A 22,210-nucleotide genomic window follows, 5' to 3' on the forward strand; every position below is an offset into this window, starting at 1 on the left:
CCGGGTGGCCTGATTTCCGTCTTAAGCTGCGGGCAGGTGCAGATTGAGACAACTGTGTTCTAAATCTTGTTTTTCTCCTTTCCTCTTCTGTTCTTTTTTGCCCTCCCCCCACCCCGCCGCCCTTCCTGACACTGCAAAGCCAGAGAGAGCACGCACTTAAGTCGAATGTGTAGAAGCTCATAAGCAGAAAATTGATCGTGTGTGCGTGTGAAAATGGTTAAAAGCGAGAGAAAGTGGAAGAGGAGAGACAGAGGAGGTGGGGATGGCAAAAAAGCACTGGGAAGGAGAAGGGGACCCGCGGGCAGGCGAGGAAGGGACGCGGAGCCTGCAGAGACCAAGGGGAGAAGTCCGGGTTTGTAACTTTGCCAACTGGGGACGGACTTGGCCAAATGGTGCTTTTCTATTTGCCCACGCCGCAACTAAAGAAAACAGAGACGATTGCACCTGCTGTGTCCGGGAAAAGCAATTGCTGCAATACACCTAATTTACATGTTAAGATGTTTAAACATTAGAAACCTGCCAGAGCACAGTTCTGTACATTTGAAATTGCTCAGCAGCTCGGAAAGTGCCGGTGCTCAGGGGCCCCCAGGGGTTCTGTCCCCTGCTGCGCCCCGCAGAGAGCCAGGCAGCTGGGGTGAGCACAGCGGCCGCCCGGCCCACGCCTCCGTGGTCTGTCTTCCCGAAGCGGAATGATACAAATCCTAGTTGAAAATGAGAAGGAGCAGCTTCAATGCCCCTTGCTCGACAGCACACCCTTTCACTCACAGAGGTCGGATGTTCCTATTTCGCTACTAAGTACCGCTCTGACCCTAAGAGCCCGGGAGTCCCAGAACCCGGACAAGTCAAGTTAGTTCTCAAAAGCGAGTATGTGAACTCCAGGGGAATGAAAAAAAAAAGTGCTCAAGTACCTTTCTCTCTCCGTATTATTTTACTTGGAGGACACCTAGCGGCAGTTTATTGGCTGTGTTCTTCAAAGGCAAACGGAAAGCCACCAGGATGTAGTACTGGTTGGGGGGCGGGTGCGGGTGGGAGCCTAGTTCTCTCAGGGCCGGCGCAGGCGCAGCAGGACTTGCCTTCAGCCCGCAGTCGCGTCTGCCTTTTGAGGCCCTGGGTGACGTTGGGGCCCCTGCCAGAGTCTGCAGCCAAATCCCCTCTCCCAGTTTCCACGCTTGCCAAGCGAAATTCCGGGGCCTAATTGTTTCACAAGTGGTTCTTAATGAGCTCATTGTTTATTTGACACCAATGACCTCTTTTTAAGACTACAGAATGGCCACAATCTGGTCAATCTGGTCACTTCATCAACTAATCAACAGATATTGATGGCGAGCCTTAGGCAGGCATTTGGAGGCCTTGCAAAGACAAGATAAGGATCTGCATGAACGGGAACTGTTTTTTTCCTCTTCACTTCTGGTGCCAAGCGTGCCTTCCCAGCTGGGTCCTTAAAGTCCCTGACCTGATCTGACTTGCCTTTTTCCCTTGTCTGTAAAGTGGAGGTGAGTGTACTTAGCTCCTCAGGTGGTTGTGAAGATGACGGAAAAGCTCGAGGTAACTCACATACTGCCTGGTATCTGGTTGATGCTAAGTAATTAAGACCCTCCCCTCTCTCTTCTCCTGACGCCATCTAGCCCCACCTGAGTCCTAGAAGCTAAACATGCCGAGTTTCCCTCCTTCCCTGTCTCCCTCTCCCACTGTCTCACTCTTGAAATTACTTCCCAAATTAATTACTTACACACAAGTCATGGTTTCAAAACTCTGCTTTCTGGGAAGACGACCCAAGACAAAATGATTCCTCTTTCAACTATAATGTGAGCCAGTCTTATGGCGAATACCAGATTTTAGAAATACCTTAATACATCCCATAATAGTTCACTGATAGGTAAGGCTTAGTCATGTGCAGAGTAAGGACTCTGGGATTGCATGTTATTTACTGACTAAAGGACAGACTTGTATTTGGGGATTAGTTCTCAGCCCGCAAACTCCCAGCAAGGGTTCTCACTCGCCGTTCAGATCTGGCTTGCCCCAGATCCGTCTTACAACTCTGTTGCGTGAAATCAAGGTAAATCACATGGTGTTAAATCTGGGGAGGCAGTTTCCCATTAATATATCCAGCATCAAAACTGGATGTTTTCATAATAAATTCCCTGGCAGCTGTGGTTCAGGAAGGGATGACATGATCTACTCTTTGCCAGGAAGGCGAGTGATGCCTTTTTTTTTTTGTATTTGGCTTAAGTTTACACAAGATGGTTTCCTTGAGCCTCACCGCATGTACTGTAAGCTTCAAACATTTTAATATGACTGTCAAGGGACCGCATATGTGGTCTCCACCCACTCTTGCAGCTTCCTCTTGCACCACGCTTGGTCTTGCTTATTATGTTCTTACTCATTAATTTTTAAAAATCTTCCATGAACCAACTGAGTTTTTGTTTTTGTTTTTTTTTACCCTGGTAAATTCAGCGCACAAGTGTTCTTCTTTTTGGACCCCTCGGTCTGCTACTTTTCATTTGGCTAACTCCTTCCTACTCACTTTTTAGGATTCAGCATCACCTGGCTTCCCGAGAGTTCTTTCCTGACCCCCATCTACATGTGTTCTTTTCCCTTGTTCTCTCTTCTTAGGCAACTTCCGAGCACCTACCGTAATTTCTAGTTACGTGTTCGTGTTTGTATTTGTTGGTTTATTGTGTTATGTCCCCACTAGAGATACATGCTCAGTGGAAAGAAGAAGATCCCTCTTTTGTTTGTTTCCTGTACTTAGCAAGGTGTCTGGTTGATGCAGGGCACTCATTACTGAATGACTGAAACCAACTCAGCTAGTAAAAAAAGTTCCTGGATCATTTCCACACACTAACACACCCAACATTTCCCTTGACAAAGCTTTTGTTTTGTTCAAGCAGCCTTCTGGGGAATCCCCTTTGCCTCAGAGATTATTTCTGGCTACTGTTAGTTTCAAACGAACAAAAATTGGTTCCTAAGAAGAATCTTTATCTTTCTACCATTCAGACAAATAATTTTTCCCTCCTTAAAACAGGCATTTCAATGAATGTTTCTTATACATCATTTATGCAGACTTATAATAGCTCAAATTCCATTGGGACAAATTCCCATCCCAACAGATAGCTCTGTGTAGTGAAAAGATTTTTCACATCCTCAGTTTGTGGGTTGAGAACTGATTCCAAAATATAAGTCTGTTCTTTAGTCAGTAAATAATGCACAATTCCATAGCCTTTACTCTGCACATGACTAAACCTTACCTATCAGTGAACTATTATGGGACGTATTAAGGTATTTCTAAAATCTAGTATTCGCCATAAGACTGGCTCACATTATAGTTGAAAGAGGAATCATTTTGTCTTGGGTCGTCTTCCCAGAACGCAGAGTTTTGAAACCATGACTTGTGTGTAAGTAATTAATTTGGGAAGTGATTTCAAGAGTGAGACAGTGGGAGAGGGAGACAGGGAAGGAGGGAAATCCAATATGAGGGCCTGTTATTGAACTTGCTGCTGTGCGCAGTGGGGGTCTGCATTCCCCTGGATCTCTGGAGAGCCTTAAATGTTCAGCTTCGGCAAGCTCCGGGTCTAGTAGACCTTTTCAGTGGCTTTTATCAGAATCTGTCTTCCAGATACCTGGCTGTTTCCTTCCACTCTCATTTCTGTGCTTTTTTTACTTTCTGGATTGCTTCTCTCCTTTTCTTAAAACCTCGTGAATGCCTGATCACTCTATCCGGTAAACTTCTCATTCCCACTCATCCTTTAGGATTTAGCTTAGCCAACCCTCCAAGGGACCTCTCTCCCTCCACACACCCATCCTCATTGCCCTCCCAGATCACCTGGTGCCTGACTCTATTTTCACATTTACTACACTGTCCTGTAAATTTAGGTTCCTTCCCTCCCCTCCAACCATGCTTCTCAAAGGAGCAGAGCCTGTTTTTCATTAGCATTCATTGCCTTCACACAATACATGGTCAATAAAATTGATGTGTTTTAGTCTTTCAAGTAGACAGCAAACTCCTCAAGGTTAGTACTGTGTCTTACTCAATGTCGTATTTCAGGCTAGCAGAATGTCTTGCATAGTATATGCTTTAAAAATATTTGTGTAATGCTAAGGGAAGGGAAAATGTCTTTCTGTCTCTGTAAGAAAATGGAGCTATAAAAAGATCTCTGACTCGAGTTTTTGAGCACCTACAGATTGCGTTTCTACTTCAGAAACTCTAGCTATAAAAACATCAGTGACTGAAGTTGCTAGGTGTCTGCAGACGGTGTTTCTTTTGTAAATTTTAAGTCAAAATAGTGACTCAAGCTGTTTCAGCAGAAGTGAGAAATAAGAAATCATGTAGATAATGCACCAGATGAGTCAAATGAAATTCAGAAAGAAAAAAAAACCCCAACTTTGAAATTAAGAGACCAGTTTTGAAAGCCTGCCTAGTCATTGCCTGCCTGAGACTTTTTTTTTTTTTTTTACAGTGTGCAGAGTGCCCACAAAATGATATGTGTTGGGTGACCTAAGGGAGTGACCTTTTGTAAAATGCAAAATAGAGTGATTACATTACATTACATTGACATTTGGGGGAGGGGGGCTTAAACAACGGAAGTTTATTTCTCACAGTCCTGGAGGCTAGGAGGTCAAGATCAAGGTGTCTACAGGTTGGTTTCTTCTTCTTTTTTAAAAATTATGAACATACAATGTATTGTTTGTTTCAGGGGTACAGATCTGTGATTCATCAGTCTTACACAACACCCAACACTTGCCACAACACATACCCTCCCCAGTGTCCATCACCCAGACACCCCATCCCCCCCCACTCCCTTCCAGCAACCCTCACTTTGTTTCCTGAGATTAAGAGTCTCTTATGGTTTGTCTTCCTCTGATTTCATCTTGTTGTATTTTTTCCTCTCTTCCCTTATAGATCCTCTGCCTTGTTTCTTAAATCCCATAGATCAGTGAGATCATATGATAATTGTCTTTCTCTGATTGACTCATTTCACTTACCATAATACCCTCTAGTTCCATCCACGTCATTGCAAATGGCAAGATTTCATTTTTTTTGTTAGCTGAGTAATATTCCATTATATATATATNAGGATTTGTTTAGTGTTCAGAAAGCTACCATGATTTCACTTACTCTTTGTGTCAAATAAGATAGTATCTCAGTTTTTAGAAATATAATAATAAAGAGCTGTGAGTGTTGATTGACAGAATTGACATTTTTACTTTTGGATAACTATAGGGAAGAACAATTACACAGTTATGTAGTTTTCTTTTTATATTTTTGCCATTTATAGTTATTTATATGAACGAAGTAGCCTTATCTAAATGCATTGACGTTAATAATGTTTTTAGATTTGGAGAGCGCAGGCTGTTGATGTTAAGATAGTGCGGGTGCAATTCTTTCGTGGCCACTTACTCATTGTGTGACTGTGGGCAAGTTCCTTAGCCTCTCTGACATGCGCTGTTTTCAGCTATAAAATCAGCAATACTAATGGTGTTGGGAGGATTGAGTGGGATAATACTTGTAACTAACTTCCTTAACTGCTCAGAGGAGAATATTAAATGTTTGTAGCATCTTCGCATAGTGCCTGCCAAAGAGTAAGTGCCTGGCACAGTGGGCAGTCTCCTGAGTGTGGTGTCTGGCACTCGATACGTGTTAGTTATTAGTATTATTACATTTGTATTTTATATTTTGGCAAAGACTTAGATTTGGTTTTATTTTTATATTTAAATATGGATGTATGAGATACTTTTCAAACATCTGCCTGTTCTGAAATTTGTGAAAGTTCTCATGATGTTCAGTGGTGTGTTTTAAATAGGTGTATATTCAATAAATAGCCACTGAATCCCTGCTGAATCTGCCTGTTGACAGAGCCAAGCACTGGCCTAGTAGTCCCCTAAGGCTTTTGCACTTGTGGTTTCCTTTGTTTGGAGAGCTTCATCTTTAGATTTCCATGTAGAGTTTGCTCCCTCCTTCATTCATTTTCTGCTTAAGTGTTACCCCAACAGAGAATTAAAGAGACGCTATATTTAAACTGGCACTCCGTGTAACTCCATATAACTTCACTCTCTTTCTCCTTATCCTATTGTACCTATTATGTGTGTATGTGTATAATCTGTTTCTCTCTCTCACCTTGTGAGTTCTGTGAGAACTCTTTTTGTTTGATCTTTGTACCCCCAGAACCTTGACCAGTGCCAGGCACATAGTAAGCACTAAATAAACTTTTGTCCTCAGTGAAACAGATATGCCTAATATATATTGTTCTCTTTAATATGATTGTTTAAAAGGACAACATATGGAGTTTGATAATTGTTGTGTATGGGAGCACTGATGATATATCCTTAGCCTTTTCATGCTGTAAACCAGTGTCCTGTGTTTTATTTTTTGTTTTGGAATAGTGGTCAGTCGGGTTCAAAACCTATAATAAGTAACTGTATTTTTATTAATGTGGTTTAACCTTTTAAAATCCTAGATATATTTGAAGATTATGCTTCTCCCACCACAGCAGCCCAGACTCTCTTGTATACTGCTGCAAAGAAAAGAAAAGAGGTATATAGTTATTCTTTTTAAATCCAAAATTGAAAGATGGACTGTGTTGATTTGACACTAGTTATACCCCTACTATTTGAAAAATTATACTTTTCATTATAATCTATCACTTGAATATTTTCCTGTCCTAGTTAGGGAAAAGGGTTGTTTTCTTAATTATAATTGCTTGATAAAACATAATAAAATGGCTTTAGTTTTGCAAATTTGTGTATTGTACTTAACGCTATAGTAATAAGGCTGTGGAAGCTCACATAGACTAAAATGGGTTCTTCTGTTTCTCTAGGTGTTGCCCAAAATGATGGCATTTTGTTATCAAATCCTAACAGACCCAAACTTTGACCCAAGGAAGAAAGATGGCGCCCTGCATGTGATTGGTTCCCTGGCTGATATTTTATTGAAGGTCAAGCTACTCATAATATTATTTACTTAAGCACAGGCAAATGAGAGAATATGAAAGTTGTGAATAATTTAAAACTTGTGACTGCTTCTGCATAATTGAGTTGACTGTAAACATCCTTTTTTGTGTCACCTGTTTCTTTAAAAAGAAAATTTCACTTTTGTCAGTTTTTCAGTGTGACACTGTTGCCATATGAAAAAAGGATACAAAATGACTAGTGTTATTTATTGCTACAAAAGTCAGTCAATATCAAATTATATGTAAGGTACTGTTTCTGTCTTGTTTTAAAACATACAATACGTAGGTCAAATAATTTTATAAAATTTCACATAGAAGTATATTAAGCATAAGTCATAATAAACATACTTTATTAGCTGTGATTTTTATATATGTAAAAGGCATGGCTAAGTTGCAACTTCATTTCTGTTTCCTTACAGAAGAGTTTATTCAAGGACCAAATGGAGTTGTTGCTGCAGAATCACGTATTTCCATTACTATTGTCTAACCTGGGATATCTTCGAGCTAGAGTAAGTTTTCCATATTTCCATTATGTATCTTAAAGTATTCATTTGAGGGGCATCTGGCCAGCTCAGTGGGAAGAGTGTGCAACTCAATCTTGGGATAACGTGGGGATCGTCAGTTTGAGCCCCATGCTGGGTGTAGAGATTATTAAAACAAAACAAAAAAAATTAAAAAAAAGTTCATTTGTAAGATAGTTATTGAACTAAATGTTTTTGGATAAATTGACCTTTTACCATCTATTAGGATAAAACGAAGTCAATTAGAATGTCCCTTATGGTCACCTAAGCTGAATAAAAAACAAACTAGTAAATAAGGGATTTATGGATTTTAATTCCAGCTGCTTTAAATTTTCACCCTAACCCTACTTGCTTCATTTGTAACACATGCAGGGAGAGGGATGATGTTACAGCAATAATACAATGTAAATTCGTAAACTGATTAATTTTCAGTGTCTAAAACAGCATGAAATTCTAGTTTGGCTAAAAACTTGATTAGTATAAATCGTATATTAGGTTGACATATATGCCTTAGAAAAATGGAGAAAATAATAATCCATGTAAACTTATTCATGTTCTAAGTGTATATTACTTCTAGAATCAATATCTTTTATGGAGAAATAAAAGAACTTTAATTCAAGAGCCTTGTATTCATCTTTATAACTACATCAACACAAAAATGTCTTGCTATAAAGAGCATATGTTAACAATGTCTTATACACTAAAACATTTTATAAACAGAAGGTAGTGTTCACTGGAGAAGTATTTGGGCACGTGTAGATTAGAGGTGCAGAGGGTGTGAAAGTATTTTTATAGGTAAGCTGTTGTCTTTGACAGGCTGTGTGAATTGTAACTCTCTTGCTAAAAGTCTTTGGCAATTCACATTATCATTAATTGTGTTTCATGTACATAGACAAAGTAATAATATGATTCTGTGGTCTAATAGTTTAAAATTTGGTAACCTCTAGAAGGTTTAAAATTCTTCATACCTTATATGAGCAAAAAAAAAAAAAGAAAAAAAAGAAAAACAAGAAACAAAAAACAAAACGAAGCTTGCTAAGTCCTGATGCTAGTAAGGGAAATGTTTCATTTGTTTGCTGTGAAGGCCGGCAAATGAAAGTCAAACATTGGTTTGTAGTAGCTCTTACATATAAATAAATAACAAATTAGTTATGAATCATAATATAAGCTTGAACAGGATTTCTTTTTTCAGAGACACTTCAATTTGGTTCCATTTTCTTTTCCCTATAAAAAATGCATTTAGATAATTTAGAAGTGACAAAACTGCCTTTTTAAATTAAAAAACAAAAAAGGGAAATGCAGAAGGTAGCAACTAAGGCTAATATGCTACCCTCCAAAAACAAACAGTACTTGGTAGAGTTAATGATATTTTACCTAGTAAGAAGTTCCTTTATGCGTGACCTTATTATAGAATGCCATAATCCTAATAGTTCCCTACTTAATTTCTTCTTCTAACATAGTCCTGTTGGGTACTTCATGCATTCAGTTCTTTGAAGTTTCATAATGAGCTCAATCTAAGAAATGCAGTTGAACTGGCGAAGAAGAGCCTGATTGAAGATAAGGAGATGCCTGTCAAAGTTGAAGCTGCCCTTGCTCTCCAGTCATTAATTTCTAACCAGACACAAGGTAAAGCCAAAAATACCTTTTAGAAAGTTTTATTTTTGACATAATCTTCTCACATAGTTTCTTTACTTCCTTCCCTAATAAGGATGATTCTCTGTGTCTCAAGATGTAGGGTTTAGATTTCTGAGCCTTTGTCCCCTCAGAATTTTATGGAATTTTCTTCTTCCCCTTTTTAGGAGTTCCTATTGACTGGTTTCCAGAAAAATTTTAGATTAGGAAATAAGTTGGTAATCACTGGGCGCTGGGGTAGACTGGGAATCAAGAGACCTGGTGTCTAGTTTTGATTGTCCTACTAGGTTGCTGTGTCAACCTGGGCAAGCATGCCATATGTCAGGGGTTAGATAGCCATATAGTTAAATACACAGGCTTGGACTAGATGGCCTCAGGATTCTGTGATTCTACTTTCAACTCCAGGATTCAGTGATTCTACTAGTTCTGAAAGTAGCAAGTGGTATTTCTAGTTAGTGATGACACAGATAAATCATTTGTGTTCAGAAGAATATTGTTTAAAGTTCAGGTAAACCTTTGAAAGTAAATTCAGTTTTATGAAGAACATGAACGTAGTTTACTTCTGTTCAACAGTGTCTCAGTGAATATTGTATGGGGACATGTGGTGGGGAACGGGCACCGTCAACACTGGGCTTATTTTTTATGTACGTGATTTTTTATACTTGTATCTCGATGTCATATACACGTCCTGTAAGTCATGCTGATGATAGAGCATTTGTGTGATTAGAATTTCTCAATTAAAGCTCTTGGCATTTTGGTTAGAACAGTTCTTTCCTATGTGTAGGATTGATTACCCCTAATTACTTAGGGGGAAATGGATATATTGGTGAAGATATTTTGGTACAGCTTTGTGTCTTATTTACCATAGAGCAAGTGTCTGCCAAGAATCTATTACTCTGTGTCACTTTACCTTGTCACCAGGTTAATTCCTTTCACCACTTGTGAATGTCTAAGTTTGTACTGATTTTTGTTTGTTTTATTGAATTAGCTAAGGAATATATGAAGCCACATGTAAGGCCTATCATGCAGGAGCTGTTGCACATTGTTAGAGAGACAGAAAATGATGATGTTACTAACGTTATCCAGAAGATGATATGTGAATATAGTCAAGAGGTAGCCTCAATTGCTGTTGATATGACACAACATTTGGTAAGAATGGGCAATGTTTTATGTTAATTTGAAAGTAAATTCAGCCTTGAATAATAAAATAAAAGCCTTGACTTATCTGAATTAATTAAATTCCAGAGTTTGGAGTTTAGTTTTATATGCATTTGAAATGTTAATATAAAAATGTTTGCTCTAATAATTCTGACAGTTGTTAATTTCTGTAGTCAATTAGACTTAAATCTAATAACATTGGGATCATTTCATCTGTAATATTCTGAGATTTCATAATGATGTGCTTTGATGTGAGCCTTCTAAATTTTCACTTTCCGAGCTTTGAATCTGGAAACTCATTTCTTTCAGTTTTGGGCAATTTCTTGAATTACCTATTTGATTAATTTCTCCCTACCATTTTTTCCCCTGTTCTATAATTCTGATGCAGAATATTGGGTCAGGACTGGGTCTTTAGTTTTCCTTTTTTCTCCTGTTTTCCATGTCTGTCTGTCTTTTTCTGTTTCATTTTCTAGGTAATTTCTTGACTTTGTCTTCTACCTTCTATCAAATTTTTCATTTGAATGTTGCTAGATTTCACTTTTCCCAGACTTTGGATTTATTTGTTTAATGATAACCAGAAGTTAAAAAATAGCTATCTAATTGTTATAGCTAATGTATATTCCACTCCAGTGATTAGATAAGGAAAAAACGGCCATATTTAAAACATGACAGTTTCTATCATTGATTTAGTAACTTGATTTAGAGTGTAACTTAAGTTTGAGCAAGGCTGACATCAAGATGGGTGCCCTGCCCTTTTATTAACTTATAACAACAGTGAGGGGTAGGTATAACAGTACTGATTGTTGAATATGTATATGTTATGTTCATAGGCTGAGATATTTGGCAAAGTTCTTCAGAGTGATGAATATGAAGAAATTGAAGACAAAACAGTAATGGCTATGGGAATTTTACATACTATTGATACTATCTTGACAGTTGTAGAAGATCATAAAGAGGTGGGATTTCTTCGTGTTTTATTATGTCGTTGTAATAACATTAACTGAAATTTACATGATCAATGGGCATGACTTTAAAATTACTATTTAGTTATGTTGCTAGATTTTAAAAATTACCTTCAAGTATTAAAGGAACATACTAAAATAATTGAAGGGGGAAATATTACATGTTGTTGTAAGATATATAGTATATTCCTTTGTACTAAACTGAGTTTATCGCATCTGCTATGTTCTAGGCTAGGTTGTTGGGGAATATCAAATTTAATAAGACATGAGCTTTGCCTTGTGGAACCCACAGTCTTCTTGGTAGAGAGAGAGAGCCATTCAGTCACTGTGGCAGATATTAAATAATGGAACAAAATTCGAATGTAACAAACATCATGAGAATGGAAGGGAAGAAGAGCTTAAAACATCATCTTTCCTAAACTGAATTCCAGAAGAATATTGGGATAAGAATTTGTGCAGACAGTTATTAAGTGCTTTCCCCTCTATTAGCTGATAGAATTTTACTAATGTTGCTGTGAGATCACTGGAGCAGGTAAATGGTAATGTCCTTTTGCAGAAGTGGAAAACAAATTCAGGTAGTATTGAGAGACTTGCTCACAGCCACAGAGTTTTGGGTTTGCAGTCAGATTATTCTGATAATGCATCCATTCATCTCCACCCGAAACCTTCCGCTCTCCTCCCCACCCATTACACAGCCTCTCCTTAAATCAGATTTGCCTTTGTTACTTCTGTGAGCGCAGGCTGACTTGCTCGGCAATGGCGGCAGCTCCTGTCTTGTACAGTGTGACTTAGGAAGCAGCTGCTGGTTCTTTAAATAGCATTGTTAAACCCTGTGGCTGTTGACTTATCCTGTGTTTATCACATACCAATGGAAGATTACCAGATTCTTTTTTTTTTTATTTGAAAAGATTTAATTATTTATTTGACAGAGACACAGCGGGAGAGGGAACACAAGCAGGGGGAGTGGGAGAGGAAGAAGCAGGCTTCCCGCTGAGCAGGGAGCCCGATGCAGGACTCGATTCCAGGACCCTGGGACCATGACCTGAGCTGAAGGCAGACGCTTAAGGACTGAGCCACCCAGGCGCCCCAATTACCAGATTCTTTTTTTTTTTTTTTTAAAAGATTTTTAAAATTTATTTATGTGACAGAGAGACAGCCAGCGAGAGAGGGAACACAGCAGGGGAGTGGGAGAGGAAGAAGCAGGCTCCCAGCGGAGGAGCCCGATGTGGGACTCGATCAGGGAACGCCGGGATCACGCCCTGAGCTGAAGGCAGACACTTAATGACTGTGCTACCCAGGCGCCCCCCAATTACCAGATTCTTTTTTTTTTTTTTTTAAAGATTTTATTTATTTATTTGACAGAGATAGAGACAGCCAGAGAGAGAGGGAACACAAGCACAGGGAGTGGGAGAGGAAGAAGCAGGCCCACAGCAGAGGAGCCTGATGTGGGGCTCGATCCCACAATGGCCGGGATCACGCCCTGAGCCAAAGGCAGACGCTTAACCGCTGTGCCACCCAGGCGCCCCCCCAATTACCAGATTCTTAAAAACAGTTTGATATTCTTCTCCTGGGCAGGCCTCCTTCACCTAAAAGGCTGAATATGAAGTTTTACTTCCATCTTTGTTATTTTATTTTTATATCCTTGTTAAAACTGTACAGGCCGTTCAGAACAGTGAGATGTTCCAAATTAAATTACAACAAGTATACTTAAGGATAATTCTTTCGCCTTATATGCTGAACTTGTATTTTAAATTTGGAGAGACCTTAGAAATCCCCTAGTCCAGTTTTCCAAAATACGTGTGTGTAGAGGATGGGCAGTAGTAAAATGAGCAGCAGGATTAGTTTGAAAATAAATAGTATTTTACCTTTCCTTTTTAATTTTTTTACACTTGATGTTAAATTTATTTTGCATTTCAAATAAAGGAGCATGCGAACTTACTGTGATTATCAAAGGAGGCACAGATTAAAATTGAGAGGTGCTGGAATTGAATACAATTCCAGCTTCCTTACCTAGAGATGAAAAAAACTTAAAATCTGAAAGCCCTCAGTAAGTGGCTGAACCAAGGTCAGAGATAATTAGAGGCAAAACAAGGGCTGGAATCTTGGTCTCCTGACTGCCTGTCCTGTGATTTTGAACTTTGACTTATTAAAAGCAAACTTTGAGAAGAATATATTTCCTTAAAGGAAAAACCACATGTGTATGAATACATGTACAAACACTTAATATATGCAGAACAAAACTAGAAATCTAAACCAGATGCTTATGCATATGCAGTTTTTCTTTAATGGTTTTAAATATATTGACAGATTTTTAAACTCGGAGATTTTTGGATCGTTTGAACTTTAAGACAGTACCTTATTTTTTTTCTATTTTTTTTTAAACAGTCATTGTTAGCATTTATTATATATTCTTCCAAGTAATGTTTATGTACATGTGTCTTTTTCCAGGGCTGGTTTTCAGGGATATGCAGTGATAAATAAGCAGATCAGTTATTTACGACCGGCAACTGCTCTGGTACCTTGCTCTCCATGCCTATGGATGGCAAAATGTGTTGATTATTTAAGACAGTACTTTAATGCTGAATATTCAGAGAATATGCCTCAAACTTGAAATAGGATACTCAGATGAAAATTGTAACCCATGGTGGAGTTTAATTTTTGCCTACTTAAAAAATATCTCGAACAACAGATGTTGAAAAATCCAAAAGGTGTGAAAAGATAGTGAAAATTCACTTTCTCACTCAGCTCCCCAGATCTAATTCTCTCTGGAGGTAGCTCCTCTACAAGGTTTCTGTATCCTTCCAGAGATTTTTTTTTCTATTGTAATGGCTAAGCAAAAAAAATGAGTGTGTGTATTTTTCTTTTATGAAAATGTTAGCATACAGTTTTTATCTGCCATTTTTGAATTATATTTTGGTGATCCTTCCACATTAGTCACTAAAGTTAAATATTTTTATTAGTTGCATAATATTCCTTAAAAAAAAAGATTTTATTTATATATTTGTCGGAGAGCACAAGCAGGGGGAGTAGCAGGCAGAGGGAGAAGCAGGCTCCCTGCTGGGCATGGAGCCCGATGTGGGACTCGATCCCAGGACCCTGGGAGCATGACCTGAGCCATAGGCATATGCTTAACTGACTGAGCCGCCCAGGTACCCCCCCTTTATTTTTTTTTAAGATTTTATTTAGTAGTTGCATAATATTCCTTTATATGATATGTCAAGTTTATTCAACCAGTTCCTCATTAATGAATATAATTTAACAGTCTCATGTTAAATGGAACCTTGGTCGATATTGATCACAAACATTGCTGTAGTGAGTGGCCTTTTACATGTCATTTGCATGGGTGATAATGTGTCTGGAGAGCAAAGTCCCTGAAGTGTAATTGCTGGGTCAAAGGATGTATGTATGAGTAAGCTTGAGAGATATTGCTAACTTGGCCAACTTAACACTTCTCAAATCAATGGACAGCAGTGTCTCTTTTCCCAGCCATGTACTTTTTGATCATTACCAGTCTGATAGGTGAAAAGAGGTAATCTGGGGCTTAGAATTTGTACTCTTACGATATATTTGAGTGAACATCTTGTTAAAAGTTTAAGGTCTGTTTATACTTTTTTTTCATAACCTTTGCCTTTTTTCCTGTTGATTTGATTTCATGGGAGGGAATTTGATCTTGGTGATACCATTTGAAAATAATTCCCTCAATTTTTCATTTATCTTTGACTTCCCCCTACCCTATACAGATATTAGTTTTTGAAATCAAATGGCTCGATATATTTATTTCTGATTTCTGTGCTTTGAGCCATTTTCCGTCTTCAGGATTATGCACAACTTCTTTTCACTTTTCTCTGGTATTTTTATGGCCCAAGTTTTTACATTGAAATCTTTCATTCATTAGGAACTTATATTGGTATAAAATATGAGGTAAGGAACTAACTTAATTTGTAATTTTATTATGGATTTAACTCCCACTTTTATCATTAGTTTACTTTTCAGAATTTTTGGTTATATTTTTCACTTGAAATTTAGGATTGTCAACTTCTCTTTTCAAAAAAATCCTGGTGGTATTTTTATTGGGCTAATATTTATAGGTTAAGGGTTATGATGAATTTTAAACTAAATGTTTAAATCTGTCTTTAGGTTACTCAGCAGTTAGAGAATATCTGTCTACGGATCATTGATCTTGTTTTACAGAAACATGTAATTGGTAAGTTCAAAGGTAGAGTAAAAAGGTAAACTGATATTTTTTAATTTGGTGAACTTAAAGTGCATTTTTAGCCCTTCAAATTCAACAATATGGACAATTTTGAGAAAGAGAAGCTTGCATTTTCTTCTGTTTTTGGATATACTTTCTAGTATTAGGTATCTATGTTTTCATCTAGAGAAAAATTCAATATATCCAATGAATTTTTAGTCTTGGAATTTTTAAAGGACAGAGAACTTTAAATTTTACATTTGTAGAGAGGAAAAACTGGGGTGAGGTTCAGGCAAGGTTACTTTAATCTGGAATTGAAAAATGTGAAATGATAGACCTATGTATCCTATCAGAAGTATGAAATAACTGTTGTTCTGTTATATTATAGTGCCTGACTTCTGAATAGAATGAGTAACTAATAGAATCAGGATGTTGCAAACTGATGGGAATTTGTGGAGGAGACTGTTTGTCCATAGTATCCAAGCATTTTGAAGATGGCAGCCCCACGTCATGTGGACAAGGGGAAGATGCAGCCTGTGTAGTGTGCAGACAGAAAGCAGAAGAAAAGCATGTGACTGCTTAAGAGCAGTTGTCTCCAGACTTTTTATCATTGATACCATTAATAAAAAATTGAGCGTGCACTTCTAATATAGGTGAATAAGATTTGAATACATATTATAGGCAATATACATATGTTACTAAGTGACATTTACATCCATAAAAATAGAAATGTAAAAGGATGGGATTAAATGTCTCTCTATATAAAGTGTTCTAATATATTATTTTCCCTTCTCAGTGGATTATCTTGTACATTGCCTAGGGTACATCCTCCTTCCTTTTGAAATCATTGTTGTAAAACAGTAGTTCTCAAACTTTGGTGTGCATGAGAATCACCTGGAGCTAGTTAAAATGACATTTCTGGACCATAACCCTAGAGATTCTGATAAGCAAAAAAAGAATATATTCCCCGATGTCCTTATTCATGGAAGAGATTGTAACTGAACATTTTCCATTTAAATTTAAAGTAATCTTGAGTGAAACCATGAAGTAAGGCGAAGAGAAATAGTTTATACCAACCTTCTAGTCTCCTATAACAGCTATTTGATTTGAGCAATTGTGACATCAGGATGTTAAGGAAACAGGCTATTTTTGGGTGCAGTGGGTAGAGGAGAAAGCCATGGCTCCAATTGCCTGTCTGATAGCCCATCCCTAGCCCTAAGGTGATGGATGCTCTTTCTTACATTTTTAGCTGTAATGTAATGTTAATGGCCCATTTTGAACCAATATTTGGCCATACAGGATCTTAGATAAGAAAATATATATATGTATTTGTTCTGCAAGAGGTCGTGGGCTGACTCTGTTATTCCAGGACCTCCACCCCAGCAGCCTGACTTCATTCGTGTCCATGGCCTAATCTCTTTCCGTTGTCCCACTTTCCTTTTATCGCTGGCCCATTTTCACTATTAATTTGCTCCTAAAATTTCATTTATTATTAGAAGCCAGGGTGAGCTATTACTGCTTTAACGGCTTTATCTAACGCAGAAAGTCAAAGTAAATACTGCCATCCTACCCTAATAGTCTTCTTGGTTGAGAATGATTGAATAACTTTTGGTGAATTCAAGCATACATGGAATTTAGCGGAAGGCTGTTTGGTAGCTCACTGAATCTGTGGGAAGGCTGGAGTTGGCTGGAGCCAGCAGGACCGCGCCCTAGAAGTGGTCTGCCGAGGAGGCCAGCTGCCTTTGTCAACACGGGGTCCCGCACTGCTGCCCACCACAGTCCAGACTCCAGTACAGCCACAAGAAATAATCTGCAACAGCTTTGCACCTTCTAGTTTCTCTGTCAAGGTTCAAAGTCCTGATCTTCAGCCATCGCAGTGGCCGGGTCATGCACACATGCTGAAGCTGTCAAGGGTGTGCTAGGAAATCTTGGGCCCCTTTTCTATCTTTAGGCTTCAGCTTCATGTTAAGAAGAGGCATTTACTCTCCTTTCCTTGTCTCCATGGTGTGGGGTGATGATAAACAGAACTTTCAGATATTTCATATTCAGATAGTGCTGTCTTACGTAACAAATTATTTCCCAGTATCTGTGATTTCCATCTTTGCTCTTGGTAAGGCAAGTATCTGTCTACTAGCTTTTGAATATAGTGTTTTAAATGTTACAGAAAAAAACTCCCAAGTGCATCCAGGGTGAATATTAGTTCCTTTTATTAAAGATTTTTAAAACTTTTTGAGAGAGAGAGAGTGTGTGTACAAGTTGGGCAGGGTCGGGGGGAGAGGGAGAGAGAGAAACTTAAGCAGGTACCACGCTCAATGTAGAGCCTGATGTGGGGCTTGAATTTACGACCCTGAGATTGTGACCTGAGCCGAAATCAAGAGTCGGATGTTTAACCCACTGAACCACCCAGGCATACCTAGTTCCTTTTAAATAAGAGGAAAAAAAACCTTTGGGGTTAAAAGACTTTTGCTTAGTGACATGGTAGGTATTATTTGAAAATTTTGTATTAAGAATTGTGTTTTCCCATTGTGTGTTCAGATATGATTTTCTTTTGACAGAGGGTAATAATAAAAAATATATATGCACATACAGTAGCATTCCGTTTGGACTCTTTTTAGGGGGTATAATTGTCTTGCGGTAAATACCATACAAATTTTACAAGGTTTGTAAATTGACAAACTATGGTCCAGAATATAGTTTGTAAACATATGTGAGGCAGGAAGATATTTTAGCCTAACTTAATTAAGCTTCCCAAAGAATATTATTTGTACATTAAAAATCCTGTGCATGAGAGATATACAACTATCCATTCCTTCTTGTATCCATTTCTAACATAGCTTTAGAAGTATAAACTATATTTTATTTATTACACAGTATCAAAAATACACATATTTCCAGTATTATGGGTAAGTTTAGTAAAAACAAATCTTTGCACTGTCTTACTGGGTAGGGGGCAGAGCTTCTTAAGAAATGGAAGGTGGCAGGGGCACCTGGGTGGCTCATTCGTTAAGCAGAGGCCTTCAGCTCAAGACATGATCCCGGGGTCCTGGGATCGAGCTCCGCATTGGGTTCCCGGCTCAGCAGGAAGCTTGCTTCTCTCTCTCCTGCTCCCCCTGCTTGTGTTCCCTCTCTTACTGTCTTTCTCTGTCAAATATATAAATAAAATCTTTAAAAAAAAATGGATGATGGCAAATGTAAGTAGCTGAAGATGGGAACATGGACAAAGGGATGCTCAGAGTATGTTAGGTATAAGACGAATGTATGCGAGTGGATAGCTTAAATCATCCTCTCTGTGGTCTTTGTGTTTAATTTTTGCTATTTTCTAGCATTCTAACTAGAGATTTTCTTCCTTCTAGAATTCTATGAAGAAATTCTCTCACTGGCATATAGTTTAACCTGCCATGGTATTTCCCCTCAAATGTGGCAGCTGCTGGGTATATTATATGAGGTTTTTCAGCAGGATTGTTTTGAATACTTTACAGGTATGGCTTTGACCATCTAACATTTTTGCTTTTCTGTGTCTAGACGTGATTTCCTTTGACAACTTGACATAGAGACATATATGGCTCCAGTACTAATCAGAAAATGATTGTTCTTTCCCTGTTGCATAAAGGGTGGTGCTCTTAGAGCAGTGTTTTGCAGCTCTAGGAATATAGGCCGTAGAAGGGAGACTGCTTCCTGTTGTCTCTTAAATTAGTTTGCAGTCCGAACGTATACCCGTACGTTAATTCAATTACTATTTTCTGAATACCGTCTATATTCCAAGCGCTGTGCTAAGCACGGCAGTATAGCAGTGAACAAAGTAGACAGGGCCTGCTGTATTGATGCTTCCATTCTAGTCGGGGGGTGGGGTGGGCAGGGAAGGTGGGGAACACACAGACCAGCTAGAAAGTACACAGTTTGTCAAGTGGTGATGACTCCCGTGGAGAAAGACATTCAGAACAATCACTGTAATAGATGATGAGCATTTTAATCTTTCTGATCCACGTCTCCCTCGTCTGTAAATAGAGCAGATCTGTCTCTTCGTTACTAGTACTTTCGTGGTTGTGAGGGAAGACAGTAATGTGTGGGTGCTGCTGATTTCAGTGGGAATAATTTATTTCTACTCTTGTTACTCAGATCTCATTGGGCTTTTGAATTTTTTTCCAGATATGATGCCTCTCCTGCATAATTATGTGACGATAGATACAGATACTTTATTATCTAATCCAAAGCATTTAGAAATACTTTTTACAATGTGTAGGAAGGTAAGTGTGTCCCAATCAGTTATTACAGTGGTTCTTACTGATGTTTGAGTGTTTTACCTCAGGACTCTCTTTCGGTTTGTTTCTTACACTTTAGTTCTGTATTGCCTTCAACATATATTTGCTATTTTTTATTTTCTAATAGACCTTGGAATTGTAATTTGAAAATTTTATATCACGTGTTGTGCTTAAGAATGTTTGCCACTTTTATTTATTTAATTTTAAAATTTCTTAAATTTATTTTACTTTTTAAAGATTTATTCATCTATTTGAGAGAGAGAGAAAGAGAGAGAGAGCGAGCAGAGCAGAGGGACCGAGGGAGAGGGAGAGAGAGCATCTCCAGCAGATTCCCTGCCGATGTGGGGCTTGATCCCATGACCTGAGATCATGACCTGAGTCGAAATCAAGAGTCTGAGGCTTAACTGACCAAGCCACCCAGGCGCCCCTTACTTATTTTTTTAAAGATTTATTTTATTTTAGAGCGAGAGAGAGAGAGAGAGAGAGAGAGTGTGTGTGTGTGTGTGTGTGTATGAGTGCGAGTGGGGAGAGGGACAGAGGGAGAGAGAGGATTCCAAGCAGACTCCATGCCAAGCACACAGCCTGATGTGGGCCTTGATCCCGTGACCCTGAGATCATGACCCGAGCTAAAACCAAGAGTCAGATGCTCAACCAGCTGAGCCACCCAGGCGCTCCCGATGTTTGCTGCTCTTGTAGCTGTGTACTTTATAATGTTTAGGATAAATAATATTGTGTTTTTTCTTTCAAAAATGCAAACTTAACTACTTGATTAAAGAAAAGTGCTAAAAACAAAACAAAACCCAACAACAGAAAAGCAAAGTCTAAGTAAATAACCACAGTTTGTCAATCACTTTTTTTTTTAATTGACTGTGTATATTGGAAGCCACTATATAGATAGATCTATCTATATATGTAGGAATATAAATAATAGACAAAAAATTGGAATAGTTGGAAAAATGGCATCATTTAGCTTAGTACAGGATGATTTATTAGCCATATCCTGGCTACTGTTATGTTTACATACGAACAGGATCGTCTGCTATGTTGTCTTTGTCACAGGTTAGATTTCGCCCTCTGTTGGTTATATCATAGAATCATTGATGACTATAAATAATGTTTTCCTTCTCCTTTAGGTGAATATTTATACATACATAAATGTAAAACTGTATTGCATAGAGCTGCCAGATACTTAAGTTTGGCCTTGGGAGTAAAATATCTAGTGTACAAGCTATCTTCCTCACTAGAGGAGATGTGTACCAAGATAGTAAACGCTCTGAATTGATAATCAGCACATCTGATTGAGGTCTCAGTTCAGTTATAAAGAGCCTGGGAGATTTGGGGAGGTCACCTATAAGTTTCATCACCTATAAACTGAAGGAGTAGAATCATGATTTTTGAAGACCCATTTAGCTCTGTAATAACCTAGCTTATTAAATCATAATCACTTGGCAGTCTTCAGTATCCTCTCCTAAGTTGTGGAGACCATTGCTAGTGAGGAAAAGGGAGGAGAAAGCAGCAAGCAGAAAACAGAGCAGTCCTATAGCCATTAGTACAGCCACTCTGTATTACAGCAGCTGGGGCAAAAGTGATGTTCACATTGATGCCCTTAGACTTATCAAATGGCTAAAATAATGTGTCGTATTCTTGGTTTTTAATAATAGCTAATACTTACTGAAGTCTTACTGTATATGAGGTATTTCCTAAGCACTTTATACATATTAACTTCTTTTATCATTACAACATTATGAGGAAAGTATCACCTTTTGGTCAAAGAGGAGACTGAGGCACAATTTTTTGCATCATGCCTGAGTCAGATCGTCCGAAGTCATGGAGCGAGTCCACGTTGGAGCCATATTTGAAGCCAGGGAGTCTGGCTCCAGAACCCATTTTTAAAATTACTGAAATATATTTTGTTTCTTCTCCTTCTGGAGGTGGGGACCAAAACCAACCAACCAACCACAAAAAAAACCCTGAGTAAATGCAATTTGGGACAAAGGGAGTGATTTTTTTTTTCTCTCTGTATTTTCCAACCCCACCACGTAAGTGTATTCTTATCCTCCTTTTACAGATGGGGACAGTAAGTAAGACACAGAGGTTGAATCTTAAAAACACAGATAATAAGTGGCAGAGCTGGAATTTGAACCAAGGCATTTTGGTTCCAGAGCCCATTCACATTTAGAATCTAGATGTAGATATATTGCCCTAAGAGGTAGAATTTTAAATTTTATGTAAATAGGGTTGATTCTTGGCTTTGCCAGCTATCTGCTTACGATTCAGCTCACTGATCTGTTTTCCAGTTTCCAAAATTTTATAGCTGTCTACTTTTTTCCTTTTCTCTGTCTTTGTGGATTTATGCCTCTAAAACCTCTTTGTTATCATTTTTAATGGTCTTTTGGGAAGTAATAAAATTAAATGGGAATGTTCCATCTGTCTTCTTTATCTGGAATTTCTTTTTATTTTTTATTTTTTTATTTTATTTTTTTTAAAGATTTTATTTATTTATTTGACAGAGATAGAGACAGCCAGCGAGAGAGGGAAC

The 22,210-nt window shown here is 38.2% G+C and overlaps 1 protein-coding gene across 1 annotated transcript in view; it reads left to right on the forward strand.

Moving 5' to 3' along the window:
- The first annotated feature begins 689 nt into the window (after window positions 1-689).
- LOC100476200 (importin-8) overlaps window positions 690-22,210 on the forward strand; it is a 55,757-nt gene continuing 34,236 nt past the window's right edge. The window contains exons 1-10 of the mRNA XM_034665553.1: window positions 690-846; window positions 6,456-6,532; window positions 6,816-6,932; window positions 7,367-7,456; window positions 8,929-9,094; window positions 10,089-10,249; window positions 11,089-11,214; window positions 15,358-15,424; window positions 18,766-18,891; window positions 19,559-19,656. Coding sequence (XP_034521444.1) covers window positions 690-846; window positions 6,456-6,532; window positions 6,816-6,932; window positions 7,367-7,456; window positions 8,929-9,094; window positions 10,089-10,249; window positions 11,089-11,214; window positions 15,358-15,424; window positions 18,766-18,891; window positions 19,559-19,656 — 1,185 coding nt within the window. The remainder of the gene's footprint in view (window positions 847-6,455; window positions 6,533-6,815; window positions 6,933-7,366; window positions 7,457-8,928; window positions 9,095-10,088; window positions 10,250-11,088; window positions 11,215-15,357; window positions 15,425-18,765; window positions 18,892-19,558; window positions 19,657-22,210) is intronic.

The sequence above is a fragment of the Ailuropoda melanoleuca genome, chromosome 7, assembly GCF_002007445.2.
Source record: "Ailuropoda melanoleuca isolate Jingjing chromosome 7, ASM200744v2, whole genome shotgun sequence".
In the NCBI taxonomy this organism is placed as follows: domain Eukaryota; kingdom Metazoa; phylum Chordata; class Mammalia; order Carnivora; family Ursidae; genus Ailuropoda; species Ailuropoda melanoleuca.